The 25,489-nt window shown below is 38.6% G+C and overlaps 2 protein-coding genes across 2 annotated transcripts; both read right to left on the reverse strand.

The window, feature by feature from the left end:
• Nucleotides 1–2,819: 2,819 nt before the first annotated feature.
• LOC129441707 (polymeric immunoglobulin receptor-like) lies at nucleotides 2,820–4,905 on the reverse strand. Its single transcript, XM_073872752.1, has 3 exons — nucleotides 4,783–4,905; nucleotides 3,819–4,142; nucleotides 2,820–3,709 (listed from the first exon to the last, which is right to left on the reverse strand). The coding sequence occupies exons 1-3, from the start codon at nucleotides 4,826–4,828 to the stop codon at nucleotides 3,165–3,167; spliced, it is 915 nt and encodes a 304-aa protein (XP_073728853.1). The 5' UTR covers nucleotides 4,829–4,905; the 3' UTR covers nucleotides 2,820–3,164.
• Nucleotides 4,906–17,880: 12,975 nt separating this feature from the next.
• LOC129441704 (CMRF35-like molecule 1) lies at nucleotides 17,881–23,772 on the reverse strand. The gene is made up of 7 exons (XM_055201389.2): nucleotides 23,497–23,772; nucleotides 23,357–23,422; nucleotides 23,223–23,247; nucleotides 20,589–20,686; nucleotides 20,306–20,358; nucleotides 18,222–18,275; nucleotides 17,881–18,110 (listed from the first exon to the last, which is right to left on the reverse strand). The coding sequence occupies exons 1-6, from the start codon at nucleotides 23,756–23,758 to the stop codon at nucleotides 18,222–18,224; spliced, it is 558 nt and encodes a 185-aa protein (XP_055057364.2). The 5' UTR covers nucleotides 23,759–23,772; the 3' UTR covers nucleotides 17,881–18,110.
• Between the last annotated feature and the right edge of the window lie 1,717 nt (nucleotides 23,773–25,489).

Consider the following 25,489-nt stretch of genomic DNA (forward strand, 5'->3'; position numbering starts at 1 on the left):
AAAACATGAAGACACAGCAATACAGGTGACAACAGACATCATTACCAGACTTTAATGTGAATCTGTATAATTTGATATGGGAATATGTAACTATAAATTAAGTTTTAATATTTTGTATGCTTATCAAATACACAAATAACCCTAGCAAAATATCAGTTCTTGTAAACATTATGTGTTTTAAACAGCTGCATGGTTCACTTATAACTAAATGTGTGCTTTCAGACAGACTTGAAATGTACAACAATACGCATTAAATAAATGAAATATTTTGAAGAAATGTCAAATATTCACACAACACCACTGCACACTTACAGCCCAGAAATGCAGTAAAAACATTGTCCATGTAAACAGTGGTTCAATCTTTATTTTATAAAATGATAGTTTGTAAATAGTTTGTAAAAATGTCTTGTAAATGTAATCAATATGAGATGAAACAACTATTTGTGGCAGACAATAAACCATTCACTCAAAGACATTCAAAGACTTTATAAAAATACCCACACTCTTGTGGTCTTTGCACTTAACCACTTGACTACTTACATGAGGTATTTCCTGTATTTGGTCCAAGTGTTAGTGGGTGTTAAGATCTCAAGTGTGCATGTAGAATTACTCAAATCTTCCTGTATATCACACTTTGCTTGTGATAACAGTTTTTACACAGGATAATAAACAATACATAAAACTTACTTACAAATAACCAAGGTCATTTTCACTTCTGTAGACATGTAATTGTTTTTACCTATGTAATAAAAAAAATACAATTTCCTGCTTTCTGTAGCTGGTTGCTTGCAGTTTTTTTCATGGTTTAAAACTACTTAAAAATAACAAATATAAAACTGATGTAGTGAGTTACTGCAGGCCTTACCTCTTGGGGTGAAAACACGTAGACTCATTATTCATACATCATTAACAGACTTTCATATGATTTAATTTAAATATACGTAAAAAATATATTAATATGCCATTATCAAGAAATGCAAACCTTATAGAATTTATTTTTAGGTAAATCTTACATTTTAATTTCATGCAATTTGCTTTTAATTCTAAATGAGAATTAGTTCACCTAATGCAAAAAAGTTAAATAAAAAAAGTTTCCTGCTGTTTGTGGTCGGTAGCACGCCGCACACAGGTTTTACCTAAACATGAAGAACAGCAATAAAGGCATAAGGCAACAACAGACATCATCACCAGACTTTAATATGATTGTGTATAATTTGATATGGGAATATGTAGATGTAAATGATGCTTAAATTAAAATAATGTTTAAAATCAACTAATTTCAAATTTTAACTTACAACACAACATTAAATTAATTAGTGGCAGCAAAGCTCATTAATAGTTTTTTAGTGCTTTAAAGGGATACCTCACCCAAAAATGAAAATTTTTTATCTTTAGTACAAACCTGTATAAATTACTTTGTTTTAATGAACTAAAAGAAGATATTTTGAGAAATGTTTGAAACCAAACCGTTCGTTATGCCCATAGAGACAGAGCGCAGCGCGTCACAGCCTGAAAACCACGCCCACCGGGGGGGGAAGCAATCCAACAGTCTCCACTGACCCCGTACTGCAAAAGGCCGCCTCCTTGTCATTTCTGGCTTATAACAAAAAACTGAATAATGCCTAAAAGCTGCTTTGGGACAATATGTACAGCGAACAAGCCAAAGAACACAGAAATAAGTTTTTATAAGCTGTCGAGCCGTAAAACCCAGTCTTTAAGGAGAATAAAGTGGATCGCCGATTACGTTTCCCCCTATTGGACGCAGTTTTACTAATAGGAGTACTATGAAAAGTTGCCTGTTTCCATTTCTGTGTCTTTAAACGCTCGTTTTTTGAAGTCGACAGCTTATAAAAAATTATTTATTTATTTTTTTGGCGTGTTAGATGTACACCTTGTCACACAGCAGCTTTTAGGTATTATTCTGTTTTTAAGTTTAATCTGTAAATAAGTTTTTATAAGCTGTCGACCCCAAAAAACGAGCGTTTAAAGACACAGAAATGGATACAGACAACTTTTCATAGTACTTCTATTAGTAGAACTGCGTCCACTAGGGGGAAACGTAGTCGGCGATCCACTTTATTCTCCTTAAAGGCTGGGTTTTACGGCTCGACAGCTTATAAAAACTTATTTCTGGGTTCTTTGGCTTGTTAGCTGTACATATTGTCACACAGCAGCTTTTAGGCATTATTCAGTTTTTTGTTATAAGCCAGAAATGACAAGGAGGCGGCTTCTCGCAATACAAACTCAATGGAGACGGTTGGATTGATTTCCCCCCCGGTGGGCGTGGTTTTCAAATTTGCATAACGGCGCTCTGTCTCTATTCACTTCCATTTTAGGAAAAAAGAATACTATGGTAGTGAATGGTGCTCATGAACAGTTTTGATACAAAAAATTAATTCAGTTCATCAGAACAAAGACATTTATACAGGTTTGTAACAACATGAGAGAGTGAGTAAATGATGACAGAAAGGGGTGAACTATACCTTAAAATTTTTGACACAGCACAAAAATTGCTACTGTGCTTTTGCCTCATTGTGCAACTTTGGTAAGAAGGGAGGCAAAAACAAAAGAGGCAGATTTCAAGTGTAATAATCTTTAATAATCCAAATAGTGCAAACAGGAATGTAAAGAAGAAAACATAAGCTTCAAACAATCATATTAACGCAAAGAAAGAACTAATAAGTTTATCATTTTCAGTCATTAAACTGAGAGGAATGAGAGAAGAATGTGTGTAGTTATATTTCAGTGAAAGATTATTTATTTTGGATTATTTTTCTACACACAATCATCATCTAGGTCAACTCTAGTCATGTGAAAGACAGAACTGTTGTAGGTCCCATCTTTAAAAAGAAATAAATGAGAAATTACTTAAAATAAAAATATATTTAAAAAAAAATTACTATTGTTTATTATTGTTGATACTAACAGTTGTGCAGTGCTCATGTCTGTGGTCACTGCTGCTGTAAAAATGGGAAATACGTTTATTTTTAAGAGACAAAGGATATCAAACAAAACGTTTACTGTGTCCGTATGTCATGATCCTGTCTTCATGTACCAGTTTTTTTTATCTATTTGTGACAGGATTATGACACATGGCTTTTTTGTCAGGCCATGTGCTTTCACTGTCTCGTCTCCAGCCCCCCTAACGTCCCATCGTCTCCTCGTTAATCACAGGGCTCTAGCTCCTCCCCCTTTCTCAAAGTGAAAATAGTGACAACTCTAAATATTTTCACTGAGACCAAAGAAGTAATAATTATAATTAATAATAGGTTACTATTGCCGCCAACAACAATACAAAATATTATTAACTTAGTTAAAAAGTAGTTGAAAGTTGTGATAAAAAGGTGTTTGACTCTGATCAACTGCAGACCCATCGCAAGAGTCATGTACTGTTCAACTGAACAATAAGTTTTACCATTGACTGTGAGTTGAACAGGAGCCTGTAGATCTCCTACAGAACAGTAATACCAGCCAGAATCACTCTTCATCAGTCCAGACATCACCACAGTCAAAGATCCTCTCCCATCATCACTGATCTCAACTGAATACTGGGATGTGCCAGATCTTCCCACTGTGTGACAGCTCTGGTCTTTAATGTTACACCACTTTTTTGGTTCATTTTTATATTTAGTGCTGTAGAGACACTGTACACTGATATTAACACCTTCATCTACAGTTACACTGCTGGACATCACAGAGAGATCAGGAGCTGAATACAAAGAGCAATAACTTTGAAATGCATATTTTGTCTTAATAACAGGTACTGTAGAGTATCATACTATTAAAATGTAGAAAATGTTTTAAGATATCCTCCTTACCTGTTTGAACTGTTATATACAACTCTGCTTTCTCATCTAGGCTTTCTTTAATGCCCACACCACACCAGTGAAATCCAGAGTCAAAGGTTGTCAGATTATTGAGTTGAACTGTAAAAATGTTTTTGGATGGGTTGTCTGTTATCAGCCATTTTCCTGTTTTGTCTGTATATCCTGTATGTGCCGTTACAGTGCACAGCCTCCAGAGCGTCTCAGTACACCAATATTTTGGGTTGAGTTTATGGCGACTGTCATACAGACATGGGATAGTAACTGTTCCTCCTTCTCTTACACTAACATGGTTTAGTGTTGTAATGCTCACAGTGACTGTAAATAACACAATAAACAGAATATTTATAACAAGACATTCATGCTTGTATCTTTTTAAACTGCAACTTTTGAAATGTTTATATTATAATACTGTACATACGTAATGTTGCATAATATTATTAAACACAAACCAACTAATATCACGAAATAAATAAGGACATTCCAAAGGAAACTATTTCTACTACATTCAATACTTTTGTTATTTACCCCTTTATGTTTCTTTAATTTTAATAATATATACACTCTAAGAAAGTTTTGTGTTATCCTATTTAACACATCATGTGTTATTTTAACACATTATGTGTCATTTCCTGTTGATTTTGAGTTCAAATAAATGAAAAGGACAACACAAGATGTGTTAAAACAACACAAAGTGTGTTGTTCCAAGAATAACACAGAATAACACAGAGATGTGTTAAGTTAAGAACAACACATTAGATGTAAAGGGCTGTGGATTACAGCAAATAAATGAAATGAACATCTTTTGTGAATTTATGTTGTGTTTTTGTGTAATTGTTGTTGCACAGGAGACACATTTGTTTTAAGAGTGTATATAATATATTAAGACAGCTTATACAGATATGCACTGCATAAAGAAATCACCCAACAGATTAAAAGTCAAATGTTTGTGTCTTACCTGCTGTGTAAAGTAAAATAATAAAGAGAATCAGATGATGAGCCATGTGAGGAACTGAGTTAGTCAAAGACAAAACTTAAAATGAATGTTTCACTTCCCGGCTCAATGCATTCAGAAAGCAAGCAGTTCCTATGTTTTGGTACAGTATGACTGTCTATTGAAGTGAAAATGAAGCTGTGTCCAAAACCGCTCCCTATCCACTATATCTGGTGTCGGCCATTTTGTAGTGGTGTCCGAAACCTTAGTAAACAACTTAATTCCCTATATTCATTCACTACTTTTTACTTTTGTACATTGTACATTTGTACACTCACTCATATTTCCCATGATGCAACGGGAGATGAACGCGTAACTTGAATCAGCTGAAAGATACTGACCATAGACACTGACAGTAAACACCAAACATTTACGTTTAGTTCTTGTTGTCAGTTATTTTCGACTTCTTGAAAATAAACAAATAAAAAATAATTGCGATATCTTCTATTTAAAATCTAATACACATTTTTATTAAACAATAAAAACAGCAGTAAATAAATATGATTGTTTTGCTCTCTTTATTATCAACTAATAAAATAAACATGACAAATGTGACAAACAGTAAGAAAGTAACCTTTACCATTTCACAGTACAATCAATAAAGCCACACAGGTGTTTATGATGAATCTCTGCGACAGCTCTCTGACGCATGATATTTATGTCAGTGTCCGAAATCGCTCACTCATTTTCATTTGCTGCTTCCCCATATAGTGGACTCAATTGTCATTCCCCATATAGACAATAGTGAATGAGTGAACGAGGGAACGGTTTCAGACACAGCTTGAGTTAAAGAAAGAAGGTACAGACAGATGCTGTAAACACATGAAACACATCATTAACATGATCACAAAAATAGATCAATAATCAAAAGAGGTCTTGAATAACTAAGCAATATGTAACAACATAAATCTTTACAATATACTGTAGAAATTCACAACCCGTCAATGATGCCTCATTATTCGAGTTTCTATCTTTTTATTTGAAGTCTGGAATATTAGTTACTATCACTGCATTAACATAAATACATTACTCCAGCAAAACTAAACGCATGAGTAAGATCAGGTAGAAATAACTCCTTAAGGTACTGCAGGTAAATGTGTTTTGTTTTGATCTGTAAATCTTCATCATCACAAGAACTTGCAAACCCTAACTTCTACACTAGAGGGCAAGAAAAGCACAAAAATCATATACTGTGATAGCATGCAGTTGCTTTTGAGTTTACACTATTTGTCATTTTGGCTCATAAAACGACACATATAAAAAGTAAAGTAGCAAAAGACTGCAGACCATAGGTTACACTGGGGACGCTGGGGACATGTCCCCACCACTTTTTGAAATGGCTGATTTTTTCCCCATTTGTCTTTGAAAGCATTTGGTTAAAATGTTCTGAAAAATCAAGCAATTGCCCCCCAGATCTTCCATCTGCCCCCCAAAAAATGTCCAGCCAACCATAAAAAAACGGAGTCTCTTTAAACAAAAAACGTCTTCTGTTGGTAAACGCTAGTGTTTACAGCTCCCGCCCACAATTATCTGATTAGCTTAATCAAGCATTGGAGGCCTTTTCAGCAGTATTTAACTCACAAGAAAAGTACTACTTTTCTCTACAATGGTAACTTAAAAAACACATCTTTAAAATATATATCAGAAACAATGCAATTTAGTATTACATAAACATAATAACACAACACATATTACAATGAAACTTTTTTTTATACTAAACATGCCCAAAATAGCCCCTTATCCTTTCTTAGACTCACCTCATTATTTATTCATTCAAATACAACAGCCATGGCAAGTCTCCAGCAGCATTTAATGTGTTTGTTTTAGACGTAGTTCTGTTTATTAAAATTAGAATATGCAGTTTGGTTGTGGCATACTATATAGTAGATATAAATGATATAAGATGGTTATACAGTAAATATACAGTATTGTAACACTTGAGCATCGCGTGCAGTTTTAAAATAAAATTTTAGCGGTTTTGTCATCGTCATTCGTCAGCTCATTCAGCTCATTTTTGAGAAAAACTTCACACACAAAAATCTACAGACTTTTAAGTTCGGGAGGAGCTGTCACCCCGCAAGGTCATCATAAGGCAAAACGTATTTTATAATGTTGCGTTGTATTGTAATATGTAATTTGCTGTGTTATGAACAAAGCAGTGTGATTTATCTTTGGTCTCGTCGCAAATCACACTATTTTAGGGCTTGTGCTCTTGACTGGTGCTGTTATAGGCAAACAGGATAACCTTTGACAAATTTGTCATGCATGTCAAATTGCTTTCATGATGTTTCAAAATAGATATTTAAAGCATTGTGCTTTGTTGTGATATTTGAGGTTGCTGCAGTATGGAGCGAGATATGTAAGGGATAATGTAGAGGCAGCCGGTAGTTATCGGGAAATAAGCCCCGACAGTGTGATCAGGACCCGACGCGAAGCGGAGGGTCTTGTATCACACTGAAGGGGCTTATTTCACAATAACTACCGGCTGCCTCTACATTATCCCGCTTATCACACGACTACTTGCCACATAAGAAAAAAACTGGACATGAATATGAATTTGAAACATTTTATTGGCATATTTGTTTTAAATTAACATTTTTATCCTTCCGCGAAACTTTGCACAGATGCATAAAATGATCGTAATACCTTATTAAGATCCTCTGCTTCATACTTGTCTGTCTCCATTTTTTTCTGTTTTAGCCAGTCTTTATGCCCATTCTGTATTTTTTTTTGGTGTTTGCTTCGTAGCTGTTGTCAAGTTCAGTCTCAGTAAGCTCTCTGTGTCTTGTCGTTGTTCGTTCTTCTATCCACTCTTTAAATGTTTTTTCCGTACATGTTAAAATTAATGTCAAAATGTTCCATTTTTAATTGTGGTTGTCCAGTGTTTGTCACAAGATGGCGCCAAACAGTAATCTTTGTTGGCGCGGACGGATTTAAAACATACAAGTAGTCCGGTTATGTGTTATTACTTTGGAGCGGTTATTATTTGAAAAGAACGAACCTGCAAATGTCTCAACTGACCAATCAGAATCAAGCATTCCAGAGAGCCGTGTAATAAGTGTCTTTATTACATGCGCTAAATTAAATGATCTGAGAGAAATAAAACTATTTGAAAGAAAAAGTTGTCACACTGATAGCAAAGAAGCTTTTCATGAGAAAAAAAATAATATTTGAGAGAAAAAGTTTTCATACCAATAGCAAAAAATAATAATATTTGAGACAAAAAAAAAGTTTTGAGAGAAAGTATTTTCTCATGATAGAACATGAATGCATGATAGGGTCAGGGATTAATGAAAATATTATAGCTTATCACATATCACATTGAAAATGCATTATTTTAAATGAAGAAAATGTTTGAGAAGTGGAAATAAAAGTGCCTAACAAGTGTTTATTTAGAATAAAGGCATAAGCTGGGTAGGTATAAGAATGACTTTAATTTATCTATAAGTGAAATAATAGATTAAATGCAGTGTACAAATTAATAAAATATAGCTATATGTACATCTTTGCATTCATATCACCTGCTTGCCTGATTTCATTAACTGTGACTTGTGAATGTGTAAAACAACATTAAGTGTAATCATTATAACATTATAAATCATTATAAATCTAATCGCATCTACTTTTAAAATTTGAACGTGCAAAAGGATATATAAATGGCCCTTTATTATAAGACATATGCAAAATAAGATTGGATTGAAACATCTATAATTTTAGTGTATGAATCATTTTAGTCGAGAAATGGCTGCCCACCCAAAAATCCTGACTGCCCCCCAAGTCCCGCAAGCCTAGTACCGGGCCTGGTCTACGCCCATTTTTGATGCGTCGTTATTCAATATTTTTCTCATCCTGCTGTAATGTTTTTTCATCTGATCTTTTGTCCCCACCACTTTTCAACTCAAACTGACGCCCCTACTGCAAACGAAAGCTGTTTGTGGTCAAAACATGAAGACACAGCAGCAATACATGCAACAATAGACATCGTTACCAGACTTTAATATGAGTCTGTATAATTTGATATGGGAATATGTAAATGTAAATTAAGTTGTATTATACCACAGGCCTGTTGAATGCTTTATTTTGATTGGTTGAGAAATGTTCCATTGCTGTAAAAAGCACACCTGATCTGTCAAATGTCTTAAAAATAGGCACCAGAGCCTACGCTTCGCTTCTTGCCGCATTACCATCTTGGATGTGCATTATTGTCAAATAATTCAACGGTCCCTCATCAATTATTTCTAACCCTGACCCAATTATACAAAATAACATTAGCAAAATAAGATGTGAGTAGAAGACTTATTCTCAACATTTCTTGTTTAAATTTACAAATTAATTTTTTTTAAACAGCTGCATGGTTCACTTATAACAAAATTTGTGCTTACAGACAGACTAGAGATGTACAACAATATATATGCATTAAATATATGGAATACTTATATTGAATGTAATGAAATGTCAAATATTCATATTAATATTCATTAAGAGTCTGATAAAAGTGCTAATTTACAAGAAAACATGTCAGAAGCACTTAGGAGGTTTTGCATCTGAGCTCATCATTGATAGGCTACAAAGATGCCTCATTCGACAGGTGAGTAGCCTGATTAAAGACAAACCTTTCATTCTGGGATGAACTAGCGCTTTAACCTTTAAGGGGTGGTTTTCCCGGACAGGGATTAGACTAGTCCTAGACTAAAATAAATGTAAGAGCTGTCCAAACTAAAAACAACTTGCACTGACATATCTTTAAATACACTAGTGCCCTTTGTTTTGCCTCAAAATGCACAAAGTAATGTTTTAGTAAGGCATGTTTGTTAAAACTAGTTATATTTCCTAATTAAACTGAAGCCTAGTCCTGGCTTAAGCTAATTCCTGTCCACGAAACCACCCCTACAAGTATTTAAAGTATTATGCCACATAGCGAATAGTATTTTTTTTAAATTGTCACAAAATAGACCTCACCTTCATTTTGGACTGGAGGGAAATTTTACAATACAGTATTTTTTATTCATAGTATACTAGGGTTGCCGCGGTGACAGAATTTTCCCACCGGTTTATCGGCGCGTCACAAACCCGGTGATCCCGGTATCACCGGGTGGGAGGGGCTTATAAATGCGCATGCAGACGTGCACATTTTACTTTCACTTTTGAATTACGCAACTGTTTAAATGCGGTGCTTGCATGCTGCGTTAAATCGCACATGAATTTGCATGCAATGCGAGTGCAACAGCTGGTTTAATGAAGTGCTTGAGTCAATGTGCGCAGGTAATTCTCACAGAACCCGCCAGTCCCAAGCAGAGCAAATGGCTACTTCTCCATAAAGCGCTGCTTGAATGATGGGTTTATTATTTCTCTTGATGAAAAACACAACAAAACGATCTTGCTTATATTAAACATCATATATGTATATTATAACAAAAACGAGTAAGCACGCGGCTTCTGCCATCGTCTGGTCGGTCAGCTCGCCTCGCACACTGACAGGAATAAATGAAATCTGACACCTGCTGCTCTGTGACGTGACGCCCGTTCAGCTCCACTGAATTCAGGCAGCAGACACATTCAGTTGTTATTGTGTTTGCTCTCTCTAACGAAACTAAATGATTTAATTACACAAAAAATATAAAAACGACGGTAAAAGACGATGTCGCGGTGGACAAGTGATCTAACCATTGAGAGGCTGAAGCACCGGTATTCACTGTTTCACCGACTATCGCAGCAAGCCTATAGTATACAATAATAAACCTCAATCAATATCAAGAGATAAAATCAAGTTCTTGTGGTAGACCATAAACCATACACTTTAAGCAAAGGCTTTCAAAGACTTTATCTAAATACCCACACTTGCAGTCTTTGCACTTAACCACTTGACTATGATGTATTTCCTGTATTTGGTAAGTGTTCTAGTGGCCGTTAAGATCCCAAGCATGCATGTAGGATTATTCACAAGATGGGACACAGCAAGTGGAAAAGAATCTCTGTTTAGGTAGTGTCAGCAATTTACACTTTTGTTTTTTATTAACTTTATTAGGGCCCGAGCCGTGGGTGCAAAGCCCTATTGTTTTTGCTCAGTTTCTTCTTTTTTTTTTCTCCGAAATGAATCACGTTTTTGAGGGCCTAAACATGCTTAAAAACTCATGAAACTCTGCACACACGGCAGAAGTGACGAAAATGTACATGGTAGTATAGGCGTCAAAAATGGGCGTGTAGAAATGACTCGATAGCGCCACCTGCAAAATTTCAAGAGAACAGCCCTGCCGCTATGAAAAACGCACAGATATGAAGATTTGGTAGGGTCATCTATCACCCCAAGACCTACAAAAAATTCCATTGGAACCAAGCTCTAAACCCCACAGGAAGTCTGCTATTTTTAGTTTTTCCTGTGATTTCTGTGCAAATTTTGGCATTTCCAGGCTTTGTATTTTAACAAACTCCTCCTAAAGATTTAATCAGATCATCATCATATTTGGTCAGTCTCATCTAAAGGCCTTTGCAATGTTAAATTGCTGAGATCTTGATTTTCGTTGGAGGGTGTGTCCGTGGCAGCCTGGCAAATTTAGGCATTTTCGCCACGAAACAGGAAGTTGTTCTAACTTAGGCTTACAATGTCCAATCTGACCCACGCTTCACATGTTTGATAAGTGTCCTGGCCTAAACACATCAACATGACAATTTTCAGTTATAGTCATAGCGCAACCTAGTGGCAGAAGGAAATGCCATGTTTTACGCTGTGATTTACTGCTCTTAGAGATTTATTTAACCTTGGAGAACCCACGGGGTCAAATTTGGCCAATGACAATTGCTGCTACAAAAAATTTTCTTGGGTTCTCCAGGGTTATATCATCATCATATTTGTTCAGACTGATCTTAAGCCCTTTGCGATGATAAATAGCAAAGATCTTGACTTTTTGTTGAAGAGCGTGTCCGTGGCGGCCTGGCAAAGTCTGATGTTTCGCCATGAAACAGGAAGCTGTTGTAATCCAGGCATACATTGTCCTACAAGCCTCAGATGTCACATGTTTAATAAGGGTCCCAGCCTGAACACATCAACATAGCAATATTTAGATACAGTAATAGTGCCATCTAGAAGCAGCAGGAAATACCATGTTTTATGCTGTGACTTACTGCTCTTAAAAATGTAACCATATCAACATCATATTTGGTCAGTCTAATCTCAAGACCATTTGTGATGATAAATAGCTATGACCTTGACTTTTCATTAAAGGGCGTGTCCGTGGCGGCCTCGCAAAGTATCGCTAAATGAATTGCATTTTTGACAGCCTAAACAAGCTCAAAAAGTCATGAAACATTGCACATGTGTCACGGAGTGACTTTGAGGGCGGAACCAAAAGTGGTGAAGAGAGGTTCCGCCCGGACCGTGATTTTCAAACACCTTTACTTCCTGGATTCCCATGACAACCAAAACGGTGGAATTGCAGAGCATCCGATGAGTGAACTGTGGAGAGAGAGAGAGACGAGCAACAACACAGACTGTGAGTAAAATGGGTCTTGATGCTTGCCATTAACTTTATTTGGGCATTTATGTTGCAAAGTACGGCTGCTGTCTAAGACTGCCCCACCGTCTATGTGGATATTCAGTGGAGGAGTGGAAGTGGCAAAGTGAAGCTCTGTGGTTTTGTGGGCCTAACCTGACTGGACGGCAATTGTGTGTGTAAGAGTAAATCCAAGTTTTCCTCAGGACGGGCCTCAAACCGGTGCAGAGTGTGGACCTTATTGAATCACTGGAGTGTGTGTGGAGTGCTGTGGGTGAGCTTTTCTTTGACGTAAGTGCACTTGAAACTTTGCAGTGCTGTGCCTTTTTGTTGTCTGTACTCGCCCTCAGGTCTGGGGAGCCCCTGTTGGAACGAGCTGTTGCCACCAGTACTCGCCCAAACCTCACGACTGCCCGCCGCCATCTTTTGGGCCAAGAGGAAACAGAGGTGTATGAGTTCATCGTTAAGGTACTGTACAGCGCTAAAGCTAATCCATCCTGTATGTACTGCAAGCTAAAAGTAGGAAGATCATAACGACGAGCGATACTTACCTGTACCCAGAGCTAAAGCTAACTCACCCTGTATGGCAAGCCTAAAAGCAGGAAGATCATAACGACGAGCGATACTTACCTGTACCCAGAGCTAAAGCTAACTTACCTTTTATGGCAAGCCTAAAAGTAGGAAGATCATAACAACGAGCGATACTTACCTGTACCCAGAGCTAAAGCTAACTCACCCTGTATAACAAGCCTAAAAGTAGGAAGATCATAACGACGAGCGATACTTACCTGTACTCAGAGCTAAAGCTAACTCACACTGTATGGCAAGCCTAAAAGTAGGAAGATCATAACGACGAGCGATACTTACCTGTACCCAGAGCTAAAGCTAACTCACCTTGCCCGTTTGGAGAGCCTAGAGAGGAAGACTAGAGCGACGAACGATACTTACCTGTGCCCAGAGCTAAAGCTAACTCCCCTTGCACGTTCTAAGAGTCTAGAGTGGAAGACTATAGCGACGGATGATACTTACCTGTACTTGGAGCTAAAGCTAACTCCCTGGCACGTTTGGAGAGCCTAGAGAGGAAGACTAGAGCGACGAACGATACTTACCTGTGCCCAGAGCTAAAGCTAACTCCCCTTGCACGTTCTAAGAGTCTAGAGTGGAAGACTATAGCGACGGATGATACTTACCTGTACCTAAAAGTGAAGCTAACTCACCTTGTGTTGACAGAGACCTAGAGTGGAGGAACACAACAACAACCCTTGTTACTTACCTATACCCCCTGTCCACAACTATTCACCTTGGGTATCTGGAAGGCTCCACGTAGAAGGGAAAATTACTACAACCAATACTTACCACAACCGCAGGAGGTGTGACAGGGACGAAGGAGCTCCGTCCTGTCCTTTCCCTGTGGGCACTTACCCTTGTTGGCTGGCCACCTTCCCCCCTCCCTTCTCTGGACTCCCGTCTCTCCCTAGAGGAGAGAGAGAGACCATGTTTTAGCTTTCCCTTTCCCAAAACTCATTTTAAATAATTTAATAAAGTTGTTCAAATTTAACTTATTTTTCTCGTGTGTCTGGTCATTGGGGTGCTCTTGGGACCTCCTCGAGGTGGAACCTAGGAAGGGGCGTGACTCACACAGTCTGTGGTCCGCCCTGACCTGTGACACATGTGTCAAATGTGGCAAAAAATTCATTTTTTGAACGGCGGGTGTAAAAATTGCTCTATAGCACCACCTACAAAAATTCAAAACACCAGCCCACCCGCTACGTTAAACATACAGATACAAAATGTGGTAGGATCATGTAGCACCCCAAGACCTACAAAAAAGTCTCTTGAAGCCAAGCTCTAAACCCCACAGGAAGTCAGTTTTCTCTGTAATTTGATTGCAATAATTTTTGCCATTTCTAGGCTTTGTACTTTAAACTCCTCCTACAGATTTCATTAGATTAAAACCATATTTGGTCTGTGTCATCTAAAGGCCTTTGCGATGCTAAATTGCGAAGATCTTGACTTTTTGTTGGAGCGTGTGTCTGTGGCGGCCTGCCAAATTTCTGTGTTTCGCAATGAAACAGAAAGTTGTTCTAACTCATGTTTAAAATGTCCAATCTTACCCCCGCTTCACATGTTTGATAAGTGTCCTGGCCTGAACACATCAAGATGACAATATTGAGTAAAAGTTATAGCGCCACCTGCTGGCAGCATGTTTTACACTGTGATTTACTGCTCATTGAAATGTATCATCATCATATTTGGTCAGTCTGAACTTAAGGACTTCACAATAATAAATTGTGAAGATCTTGAATTTTCTTTAAAGTAAAGTGTTCGTGGCGGCCTGGCGAAGTTTGATGTTTCGCCATGGGAAAGCTGTTGTAACTCAGACATACAATGTTCGACCTCTCACAGACTTCATATGTTTGACAAGGGTCCTAGCGTGAACACATCAATATAACAACTGTCATGACACGGAAGGAGAGACAGGACGCAAATGCAAAGTTCGAAAATAAATAACATTTAATAATAAAACACGAGGGATAACATGGTGAACACAGGAACATCCAAGACAGGGAACAGACAGGGTAGCAATGACAATGATCCAGCAGTGAGCAAACAGAAGACAGAGGTATATATACACAGAGACTAAATGACAAACAGGTGTGATGAGGCAGGTAATTAATCAATGAATGTCCAGGTGATAACAATCGGAACAGAGACAAGACATGACACGGATTAACCGTGACATTACCCTCCCCTCTACGAGTGGCTACCAGACACTCACATAAAACACAACAAAAACAAAGTCTGGTAGCGAGAGTCCAAGTAGCGAGAGTCCAAGGGAGGGGTGGAGGGCTTGGGGACCCTGGCGAAGCCGGCAGCCACCGAGACGAAACCAACAGGACGGTGGGCCGGACAGCGCCAGGAGAACCGGAGCGATCGCTCCGAGAACCGAGGCAGACGAATTACCCTCCTTCTGGGAATCGTCGACGATGAGGTGCCCCCCGGAAATCATCTCCTGTCCCCTCGCGGAAATGGAGACCCTTACTCGGTAGCCACCCCGGGGAAATGATCGGGCGTGGTCCGTTCCGGATCCCCCTACGAGCGGGACGGTGGTCCTCCGAGGGACTGTCGACGACGACTCAACCGTTGGGGGACCGCCTGGGCTGATCCTTCTCCCGCAGGCCCGCAGGAGCAAGCGATCGCTCACGGTGGTCCCCAAGAGACATCGGGGCCGATGGGGAATGAACCCCAATGTCACTACTCCCCCTCAACGAAACTCCTGGGGGAGCCGCCCTCCGTGAACTTGCTGCGTCCAATGCTGGCTGGATCATTCTGTCATGACACGGAAGGAGAGACAGGACGCAAACGCAAAGTTCGAAAATAAATAACATTTAATAATAAAACACGAGGGATAACATGGTGAACACAGGAACATCCAAGACAGGGAACAGACAGGGTAGCAATGACAATGATCCAGCCGTGAGCAAACAGAAGACAGAGGTATATATACACAGAGACTAAATGACAAACAGGTGTGATGAGGCAGGTAATTAATCAATGAATGTCCAGGTGATAACAATCGGAACAGAGACAAGACATGACACGGATTAACCGTGACAACAACAATCAGTTACAGTCATGGCGCCACCTGCTGCACACAGGAGGTGTGGCACATCAATGTTCCTTTGAATATCCATCTATATTTACCCACTTAAATTCATATCCCCCTGGTTCATTGTTTTACTAAGGCCATAGGGGTGGCGGTACCCATGTGTGTGAGGGTCCTACCATCGCTGCTTGCAGCTTTAATTATATTTCTTCTCTAAATATAATGAGCACCACACTGAAATAAACATTGGCCGAATCTATCATCTATACTTTTATGAATCTTTCAGAAGCAGAATTCTTTGTACCTGTAAGAAACTTTTTATTTTGTGTGAGCAGTTTTGTATGCACGGGCATTGGACAATCCTGTGCACTTACTTCCTGTCACATGCACGTGCTCTCAAGTGGCCAAGACTGCAAGTGTGGGTATTTGGACAAAGCCATACGCCCCTAAAAGCAATCAGTTGTGCTTTTGAAGTGCTCTCATGATAATCTGATGTCATACGCTGATCGGCATGTGCAGCGCTGCATGAAGTTGAACCTTGACACTCTGCCCTTTGCAGGTGCATTTAATGATGAGAAGCAAGACGTAAAAAAGTAAGTGTGCCTGTCAGGCACGTGCACACATAGACATCAAAGGGGGCTTGAGCACCTGCCCTTTTTATTCCTGGAGAGAAAGTGCTCTTTTTTTCTGGGGTGCTTTTTAAAAAAAAAAAAAGATCTTTATTCATATAACAACTGATGTCTGTCTGTTTCTTGTGTTTTTTACTTGTTGCTTATTTAATTTAACATGAATTTATTCAGGAATCATTTAAATGAGATTTAAACTCTTATATAAAGAAAAATAGCGCTATTTGTGGCACACAAACGGTTAACAGATGAGTCCCGCCTCCAAAATTCACATCGCTAATATGATTGGCTTTACCTTTCCTTAGTCCTGCCTCTCTAACTCATTTCGCTTTATGATTGGCTTGTCTACACTCGTGCTGCATCATTCGCGCTTCAAGCGCCAAAGCTGAGCCTGAACGAGACGCAATGTCTAATCTATATTTGTTGTTTCTGACATGTGTAACCCTAATAAATATGAAACCTAAGATTAAAGGTGCCATAGGATGTGTTGTCATAATATGTTAAATTGTTCTTTGACAATTACATAGAAGGCATGTTGCTTTATTAAGTGCAAAAATGATCCAGAAACGTTTTTACATGTCTATTTACAACCCTAGAATTTATCATTTTAATTAAATGGTCTATTTTTGCCCTATTTGAAAGGGTCATGAATAATAATGTTGAGCTCTGCTCTGATTGCTCTGCTCTGAGGCTCATGCCAGAAGCTCATATTAGTAAACAGACCTTATATTTTGAGCCCTTATCAGACAAAAATACATTTTGAGTAACAACTAACAACTAATCAGCTAAACACTAGCATATGATATAGCATTTATTGGCATGTAGCGCTAACTCAGCAGTTACAACTCTGTTATTAGCATTTTAACAAATTTGTAATTAATATGTAATTTAATGTTTTCAAAACATGCACATTGTGTAATGGCTTCCTTTGCTGCTCTATAAACCTAGACTACTAAGGAGACCATGGTGTCTGTGTGAACTGATTATTTCGTAGACATCTTTTGAAAATTAAACAATTGCGTGAGTTTGAGGAAGATAAAATTAATTAACTTTTTTAAATAATTTTTTTAAAAAGGAACTCAGAATTGTGTTAATATATATACCTTTTGTTTAAAAAAAGAAAAAAAAACATAATTATGAAAGGTGCCCTTTATTTCACTTTAGCCCCTGCCCCTTAAAATGTCTGTGCACGTCCCTGGTGCCTGTATACATATATGTATACAGTACAAATATATACAGATTAGGGGATGAATTAACAAGCCATAATAAAATATTAAAATCATTCACCAGCAACAAATTACAACCTAACTTGAATTTTTACTCACATGTTTATTTGGTCTGAAGGATGCTTATTAAACACATTGCTGAATATTAGTTAAATACAAACACAATAAAGATGCATTCTTGTTATTTTTGCACACATTATCAAACCAAACTTGTCGTCTTGTAAATCTGGAGACAGGCATGTCAAATGATGAAATGTTATGTCTATATCAATTTTATCTTGGTGTTTTGCAAGCATTTGTATCATGTGTTTATCTTCTTCTCAGATATTCAATCCAGCTTAAACACCTGTGTGATGAGAAATGAGAAATGATCTTGCAGGTGTGTATAGCATTTTGTTTGTACAACTTGACACAAGTTAACACAATTATTGTAATTAACACCACAGTAACATCTCACCTATTCACGTACAGGGCTGTAGATCACAGTTTCCTCTGCATGTGCTGGTTCACACTGAAAATATAATACATCATATAGAGTCATACTGTACTGACAATAACACAAATGTTACTGTAACATAAACTAAAGCGCTGTACTGAGATCAGAGATTCATTGTGTTTGTTTTTATGAATTCACTTACTGCTTCAATCTTTTGAAATTTAAAGGTCACATATTGTCAAAACTGAAATTTTGTGGCTTTTTTCATGATAACTGAGGTCTAGGGGGTATGTAAGTAATGTGTAAGTTTAAAACAGTAATTTAACAGTCAAATGCACACAGCCTGCTTGAAGTAGCTGTGAGTTAAAACGGTTAGTTTTTACTTCCGTAAAATCGTTATGTCATGAATACACAGTCACCGCCTTCAGTCTCCATCCCGAGCACTGTCCACCATCCCACCCCCTTTTTGCCAAACAAACCGCTAAAGAATATCACACCATGTGAGAAAATGCTGTTCAATTGATGGATGTCAGGAAACTAAAACATCCCTGATGAAAAAAATGGCATCAAACCAGCATGGACCAGCATGGGAATTATGCTGGTCTATGCTGGTTTGATGTTGGTTTAGCTGGTGGGCACCAAAACAAAACATATGCTGGTCTTGCTGGTATGACCAGCATGGGATGCTGGTTCTTATGCTGGTTTAGCTGGTGCTAATGCTGGTGCTGATGCTGGTTTAGCTGGTGTTCACTAGCAAACCAGCACCAAAACACAACATATGCTGGTCTTGCTGGTATGACCAGCATGGGATGCTGGTGCTAATGCTGGTGCTGGTTTAGCTGGTGTTCACTAGCAAACCAGCACCAAAACACAACATATGCTGGTCTTGCTGGCATGACCAGCATGGGATGCTGGTGCTAATGCTGGTGCTGATGCTGGTTTAGCTGGTGTTCACTAGCAAACCAGCACCAAAACACAACATATGCTGGTTTTGCTGGTATGACCAGCATGGGATGCTGGTGCTAATGCTGGTTTGGTGCTGGTTTAGCTGGTGCTAATGCTGGTGCTGATGCTGGTTTAGCTGGTGTTCACTAGCAAACCAGCACCAAAATACAACATATGCTGGTCTTGCTGGTATGCTGTTTTTTTGAGCAGGGATTGCACAGGCTTCTGAAAAACATTTATATACAAGCACAATGGCTAATATTCATTTATTCAGAAATTCCTCAACAAATAGTTTGACTTTAGCCGTCTGTTCTAAAAATTTCACAAGTGACTGCTTCAGTGTGGCAGTTCAATGCTGGTTTCTCAAGGAATCTAACTCATCAAAGATGTTGCAGTCCTTACTTTGTTGTCCACAACCCGTAAGTAAACACATTTTAAGTAGGGCTGCACGAAAACTTGCACGTGATTGTTACGCGCATCACGTTAATTAGTAGTAAAGTGACATCACCTGCTTTCAGAACCTTTTTCATGGAGCCAGAGAAAACTGAAAAATATATTGTAAACAGTTATGCAACGTTACTGTGTTGCTAACTAGATGCTTACATGTTGTTTTGTAACGTTAAAGTCTTTGGTAGCCACAAGTATTGATATTAGGGTTGCCAACCGTTCTGTATAATACGGAATCGTCCCGTATTTGACGCATAAAATTCTTGTTCCGTATTGAACTGATACGGAACGCACTTTGTTCCGTATTTTTGAAAATCAGATTCAGGATTCACTGAGGATAAATTAACTGAGACGTCCTGTCACACATAAAACTTTTCCAGACACTTGTGTAACTATTACATCACTTCTGATGTGATCGTCTCCATATAGGATGAATCTCTGGTTTTACAATCCAAAGAAGTGAAGTCACTTTGGATTAAAACATCAGCTATATCAATAGTGGTGTACTCTGGTCCTGGAGGGCCACTGTCCTGCAAAGTTTGGTTCCAACCCTTATTAAGCACACCTGAAAAATCAAATTAAAGTTTTCAGGATTACTTGGAAATGTAAGATGTGTTTGATTAGGGTTGGAACTAAACTCTGCAGGACAGTGGCCCTCCAGGACCCAGGGTTCCCCACTCCTGTGCTATATGTAAACAGAAATAAATACTCACTTCATCACTGACTTTCTCTCTTTTCACGTTTGAGATGTGATTGTTATTTTCCCCTGTTAGTAAATACATTTTCAACTGGTCTGTTAGAGTTATACAGTATAAATGTACATCAATACAAACTGTTAAAACATAGAAGTGATTTATAGAATCGACCAGAAGTCAAAAAATCTATTAAAAGTTGTTAAAACCCCATGATGCATAAATACTGATAAACATTAAATGTTGCTTTGGTAAAAAAATTGCCACATGCATAAATGTAATATAAATGTAATGTAATACTGACTGTGTTTGTTTCTCAGTATTACAGATGTCACAGTAACCAGAATCAGCAGCAGAAGCAGAGCAATGAGTAGAGGCCATATCTTCAGATCATCATACTGTCTGTCATAATAAATATCAATGCTTCGTGTTACCATAAATCATACACAGTGACTTTACTGTAGTTTCAATAGCATATTGAGATAATCATAATTGCATGTACATATACAGTACTGTGCAAAAGTCCCAGGCCACCAGCACCAGCTTTGTTGTTTTAGCAAAGTTTTAATGTCCATCCATATTTATTTTTCATTCTTTTTTAAGATACAAATAGAAAATACAGGAAATATGTACACAAAATTAAAAACAAAACAATTTTCAGAACTAAATGTCTTCTTCAGTATAATTAGAAATTAATATTTAATTTCATTTAGGGATCCTGTAGTTGCCTACTATTGCTCAAGTGTAAGGGGATTTTACCCTAAATACTTGACACTACAGCTTATGCTTTTATACTACATACGAATTTCCTGTATTTTCTGGATGTATTTTATTAAAGAGACTTAAAAAAACAATTATATATGATCACTATGACTTGCAAAAACAACAAATCTAATTCTAGCATGGTGGCATAAGACTTTTGCACAGTACTGTGTATGTATGCATATATATATATATATATATATATATATATATATATATATATATATATATATATATATATATATATATATATATATATATATTATTTGTGATGTTTCTTATTGGTCCTTACATATCAGAATGGGTCCTAGGTGTCATACAGAATGGCTATACTCTCTAGTTTTGGCGCAGACCACCCTGTTTTACTGGGGTAGTAGTGCCAGAGGATGCACTGCATCAGGAGATCTGCAAACTCCTTGCCAAGCAAGCAATCATAGCAGTTCTGGCTCAGGAGTGAAACTTTACAGCCGTTTCTACAGACGCTATTTTGTCATTCCGAAGAAGGAGATAAACAGGGTGCTGCACAAACATGCTTTTAAAATGACTACACTGAAGCAGATCCTTAGGTACCAAACAGGGAATTAAACCATTTCAGTAGACCTGAGAGATGTACATTTCCATATCCAGACCCCTTTCTGATATTTGCATTTGAGGACATGTCCTACCGGTTCATTGAATTCCTGTTTGGGCTGGCTCTTGCCCCAAGCAAATTCACGAAATGTGTGGATGCAGCTTTACCCCCTCGCCAACCCCGAAAGCCCCCCCCCCCCCCGGAAAGCAAGTGGGTTGTGCATCCTCAACTATATGGAGGATTGGGTGATCTTAGCCTATTTGATAGAGACGTGCTGCTTTCACACTTTGAGAACATTGGTTTGTGTTTGAATTTGCAGAAGAGCGCTCTGCACTCCGTCCAGGAGATTGCATTTTTTGGGTGTGCTGTTAGACTTGGTCTTGATGCAAGCATATTTATCATAAGCACACTAATAATATCCCAGACACGGTGCAGAACAAGTCTATACTGTTTTTCAGTCTTCCATAGCACATAAAATACAGCAAAGCTACGGTCTCAACAACATTTATGTCAGCCATTTCGCAACGAGACTTGAGCCACCCGCCTCCTGGCATAAGCCCCTCCCATAACGTGAATTCACACACAAATTTTTAGAATTTCATGTGTGAATGATGCAAATTTCACACAAAAATGAACCGAGTAAACTAAAAATGTTCAGTTATCCAACTATTCGATATATTTGGTATAAATGCACTATAACACAGTTCTCCTACATAAATTGCAGTTGGGTGTGCACCAGGTGGATCAACATGTCCTCGGGATGCTAAACTGTGGCATGGACATACTGTCTAGGAATGGGACTCCTCAAGGAGAGTGAAGACTGAACCTCCTGTCAGTCAAGCTGAACTGGAATCAGTTCGGGAAGGTTGAGGAGAACCTGTTCACGTCCGTGGAGAACATGCATTACCCTCTGTTCTTCCCGTTGATGCACTCTCCCCTGGGAGGGGATTCGTAAAGATTAACCGGTGCAGGTTCTGTGCAAAATCAAGGAGGGGAGGGAAATGGTAACCCTGGTCACATTGAGCGTGCCAAATCAGCCATGCTTCCTTGAGCTATTGGAGCTTCTAACAGCTCCTCTGTGGCCAACTGACCCTTTACTAAGGCACGCCTAAAAACCGCTACAGACCAATCGTGGTTCATCAACCGTAAAAAAAATCGATATGATTAACAAAAGCCAATTCTGCTGAGACAGGGCCTCCTCTTTCAAGTGAATGGTACAATTTTACAATTTGAAGGGTGTGCAAGAACTGATGATGACTAACGCACTTTCGGAGCGTTGTCGAGAAATGGTCACCTGTGCGAGCAGCCTCAACAGAGGCCGCTGTTCAGAGAGAACTGTGCCCAGTCAGGGTGTTATGTGTATATGTCCCTTCAGGACTCTGAGCAGCTCTTTCTTTATTGTGGAGGCAGCGTCAAGGGACGCCGGTCTCAAAACAGAGGCTTTCACATTGGGTTGTCTATGCGATTCATTTGGCATACAGTAGCCATGGCACGGATTGCTCTATCAATATTAGAGCCCATTCGACAAGAGCTATTGCCTCCTCTTGGGCTTGATCTAAGGGCACTTCCATTCAGGACATATTTATTATAATAGACATGTCTCACCTTGAGGTGCTCTCTGTGGTCAATGCTGTCAAACAGAAATACAGACAAAAACAAACTAATTTAAAATCTGTACTACTATTTATTATTAATAATCATTTAATCACCACCAACAAGATGTATTGAGTCTGTATTACCTGTTGTTGTTTCTGTAACACTGAATTTATCAGTAACCTGTACATCTCCTACAGAGACTTTAGCAACTGAACAAAAAAATATATATTTTTTTATATTTCTTTATATACTGTTGCAGAAAAAGCAATTGAATAAGTTTTACCATTGACTGTGAGTTGAACAGGAGCGTGAAAATCTTCTACAGAGCAGTAATACCAGCCAGAATCACTCTTCATCAGTCCAGACATCACCACAGTCAAAGATCCTTTCCTATCATCACTGATCTCAACTAATGCATTCTGGGATGTGTAACAGCTCTGGTCTTTATATCTGCACCACTGTTTGTGTTTATTATTATATGTAGAAGTGTACAGACACTGTACACTGATATTACCACCTTCATCTACAGTTACACTGCTGGACATCACAGAGATATCAGAAACTGTAATCACAAAGACAGATGATATTGGGATTGACATTTATCAGAAACAAAAGCAATATGTTGTTTAAGTGTAAAATAAATCGCATACCTGATTGGATTGTGAGATAAAACCTCTCTGTCACATCATAGGCAGCACCTTCAATTTCCATAGCACACGAGTAATCTCCAGTGTTTTGATGCTGCAGGTCTCTCATAGTGACAGTAAATAAACTCTGATCAGGATGATCATTTACTGAAATGTTTCCTTTGGTTTCATTTGCATATCCCAGAATAGAGCAGGAATTGTAAGATCCTGATGGATGATAACAGCAGAATTTCTTGTGTTGGGTGTTTTTACTTTCATAATGACATGGGATTATAACAGATCCACCAGTCTGAACAGTTACTGTCCAACACTCATCACCTATAAATCATAAAAAAACAACTGTTACAATTTTACCTAAACAGGTTTTATATGTAGTGGACATTTTTATAATACATAAAAAATGATTAATATATATATACAGTATATTATACTTTTGATGATCTACTGTAAGTTTTCTATCTTTTGTCTAACACATTTGAAAAACATCTCAATTACATATGTAACCCTGTTCCCTTGTTTGCTGAGAAAGCCAAGCATCTAGTTCCCTTCCTTCAGGGCACAAAGGTTACATACATAACCGAGACATTCCCTTTCAGTTGGTCACTGTGACATCGTGACCAAGGTATTAGGAATCCCATGGAAAGCGCCATGGGTGTTGCCTCTTCCAGTGCCTTGCATAGACCTTCCACCCCTTGTTTTTAGAGTTGCCGGAACAGGGTGTTTAAAGAGGAGGCCAGTCACTACTTGTTCCTTAACTTGGTAGAGTAACCTTAGATAACAGTGGGAAGGGTACACACCTGGGCGATGGCTGGGGATGCTGCAGAGCCATATCCCTTAGAGGTTTTTTAGGTGGTGTTTTACAATATGGAATAACCACAGAGAGTATTACTACATACTGAGGTCTCTGGGGATGTCTTTCTAATGAGACAACACCTGTACAGAGACAGCAGAGATAACTCTGCTGAGGGGAAAATGTGGGCTTAGTTCTTATTCCACAGACATTACACACATGATATCCCGCTTAGGGGTCACTCATATGGACACCAAGGCTTAACATAGATTTTCGAGAATTTAGCTGATTAAGGGCTGGCAGCACACACTCTGCTACATCTGTCTGCCAAGGGCGTTGGTGGAAGTTTTACAAAAAGTATTTATGTCACTAATATAGGAGTGGTGGGAACCTTGGGCACGTAGCGGGGCCGGGGTCTCAGTGTTAAGCTGGAGTCAGTGGGCCCAAACTGTAGGCACAAATCATTAACTGAAAATGTGTGTAGGTCCCCTCCCCTCTTTACTGAGGCCAATGCAGTCAGCATCAAAGTTTACATTGAAAGAAACATGATACTCGTTGACTGCAAAGGCTCAAAGGGGGACCCTGGAGACATTTCATCACCATGGACACGTCTCATGCCGGTATAGAGAGTGGACAAGTTGGATCTAATATTCTTGCCCCCCTTAGGAACCTAATGACCGTGTCGTGCTGGCCGCCTTACCTACCTTCTATTGGGCCATGGTTAGCAGAGATAGCAGCAATGTATACTTTAATGGTGGAGGGGCACAACCTCCACTACAACTGCTGCTGAAGGAAAGAAAGCACGACACTGATTTGGAATCTCCGGGGGTCCTCTTGAA

Source organism: Misgurnus anguillicaudatus, chromosome 2 (assembly GCF_027580225.2).
Source record: "Misgurnus anguillicaudatus chromosome 2, ASM2758022v2, whole genome shotgun sequence".
In the NCBI taxonomy this organism is placed as follows: Eukaryota; Metazoa; Chordata; class Actinopteri; order Cypriniformes; family Cobitidae; genus Misgurnus; species Misgurnus anguillicaudatus.

Excerpts from the sequence above, each read along its gene's own strand:
- LOC129441707 (XM_073872752.1), bottom strand. The coding sequence starts at position 4,828 with ATGGCTCATCATCTGATTCTCTTTATTATTTTACTTTACACAGCAG. Across the intron at positions 4,143-4,782 it reads TATTTTACTTTACACAGCAG|TCACTGTGAGCATTACAACA; the intron begins GTAAGACACAAA and ends TGTTATTTACAG. Across the intron at positions 3,710-3,818 it reads GTATATAACAGTTCAAACAG|CTCCTGATCTCTCTGTGATG; the intron begins GTAAGGAGGATA and ends CTTTGTATTCAG.
- LOC129441704 (XM_055201389.2), bottom strand. The coding sequence starts at position 23,758 with ATGTCCAGCAGTGTAACTGTAGATGAAGGTGGTAATATCAGTGTACAG. Across the intron at positions 23,248-23,356 it reads TGTTACAGAAACAACAACAG|CATTGACCACAGAGAGCACC; the intron begins GTAATACAGACT and ends TCTGTTTGACAG. Across the intron at positions 20,359-20,588 it reads AATACTGAGAAACAAACACA|GGGAAAATAACAATCACATC; the intron begins GTCAGTATTACA and ends ATTTACTAACAG.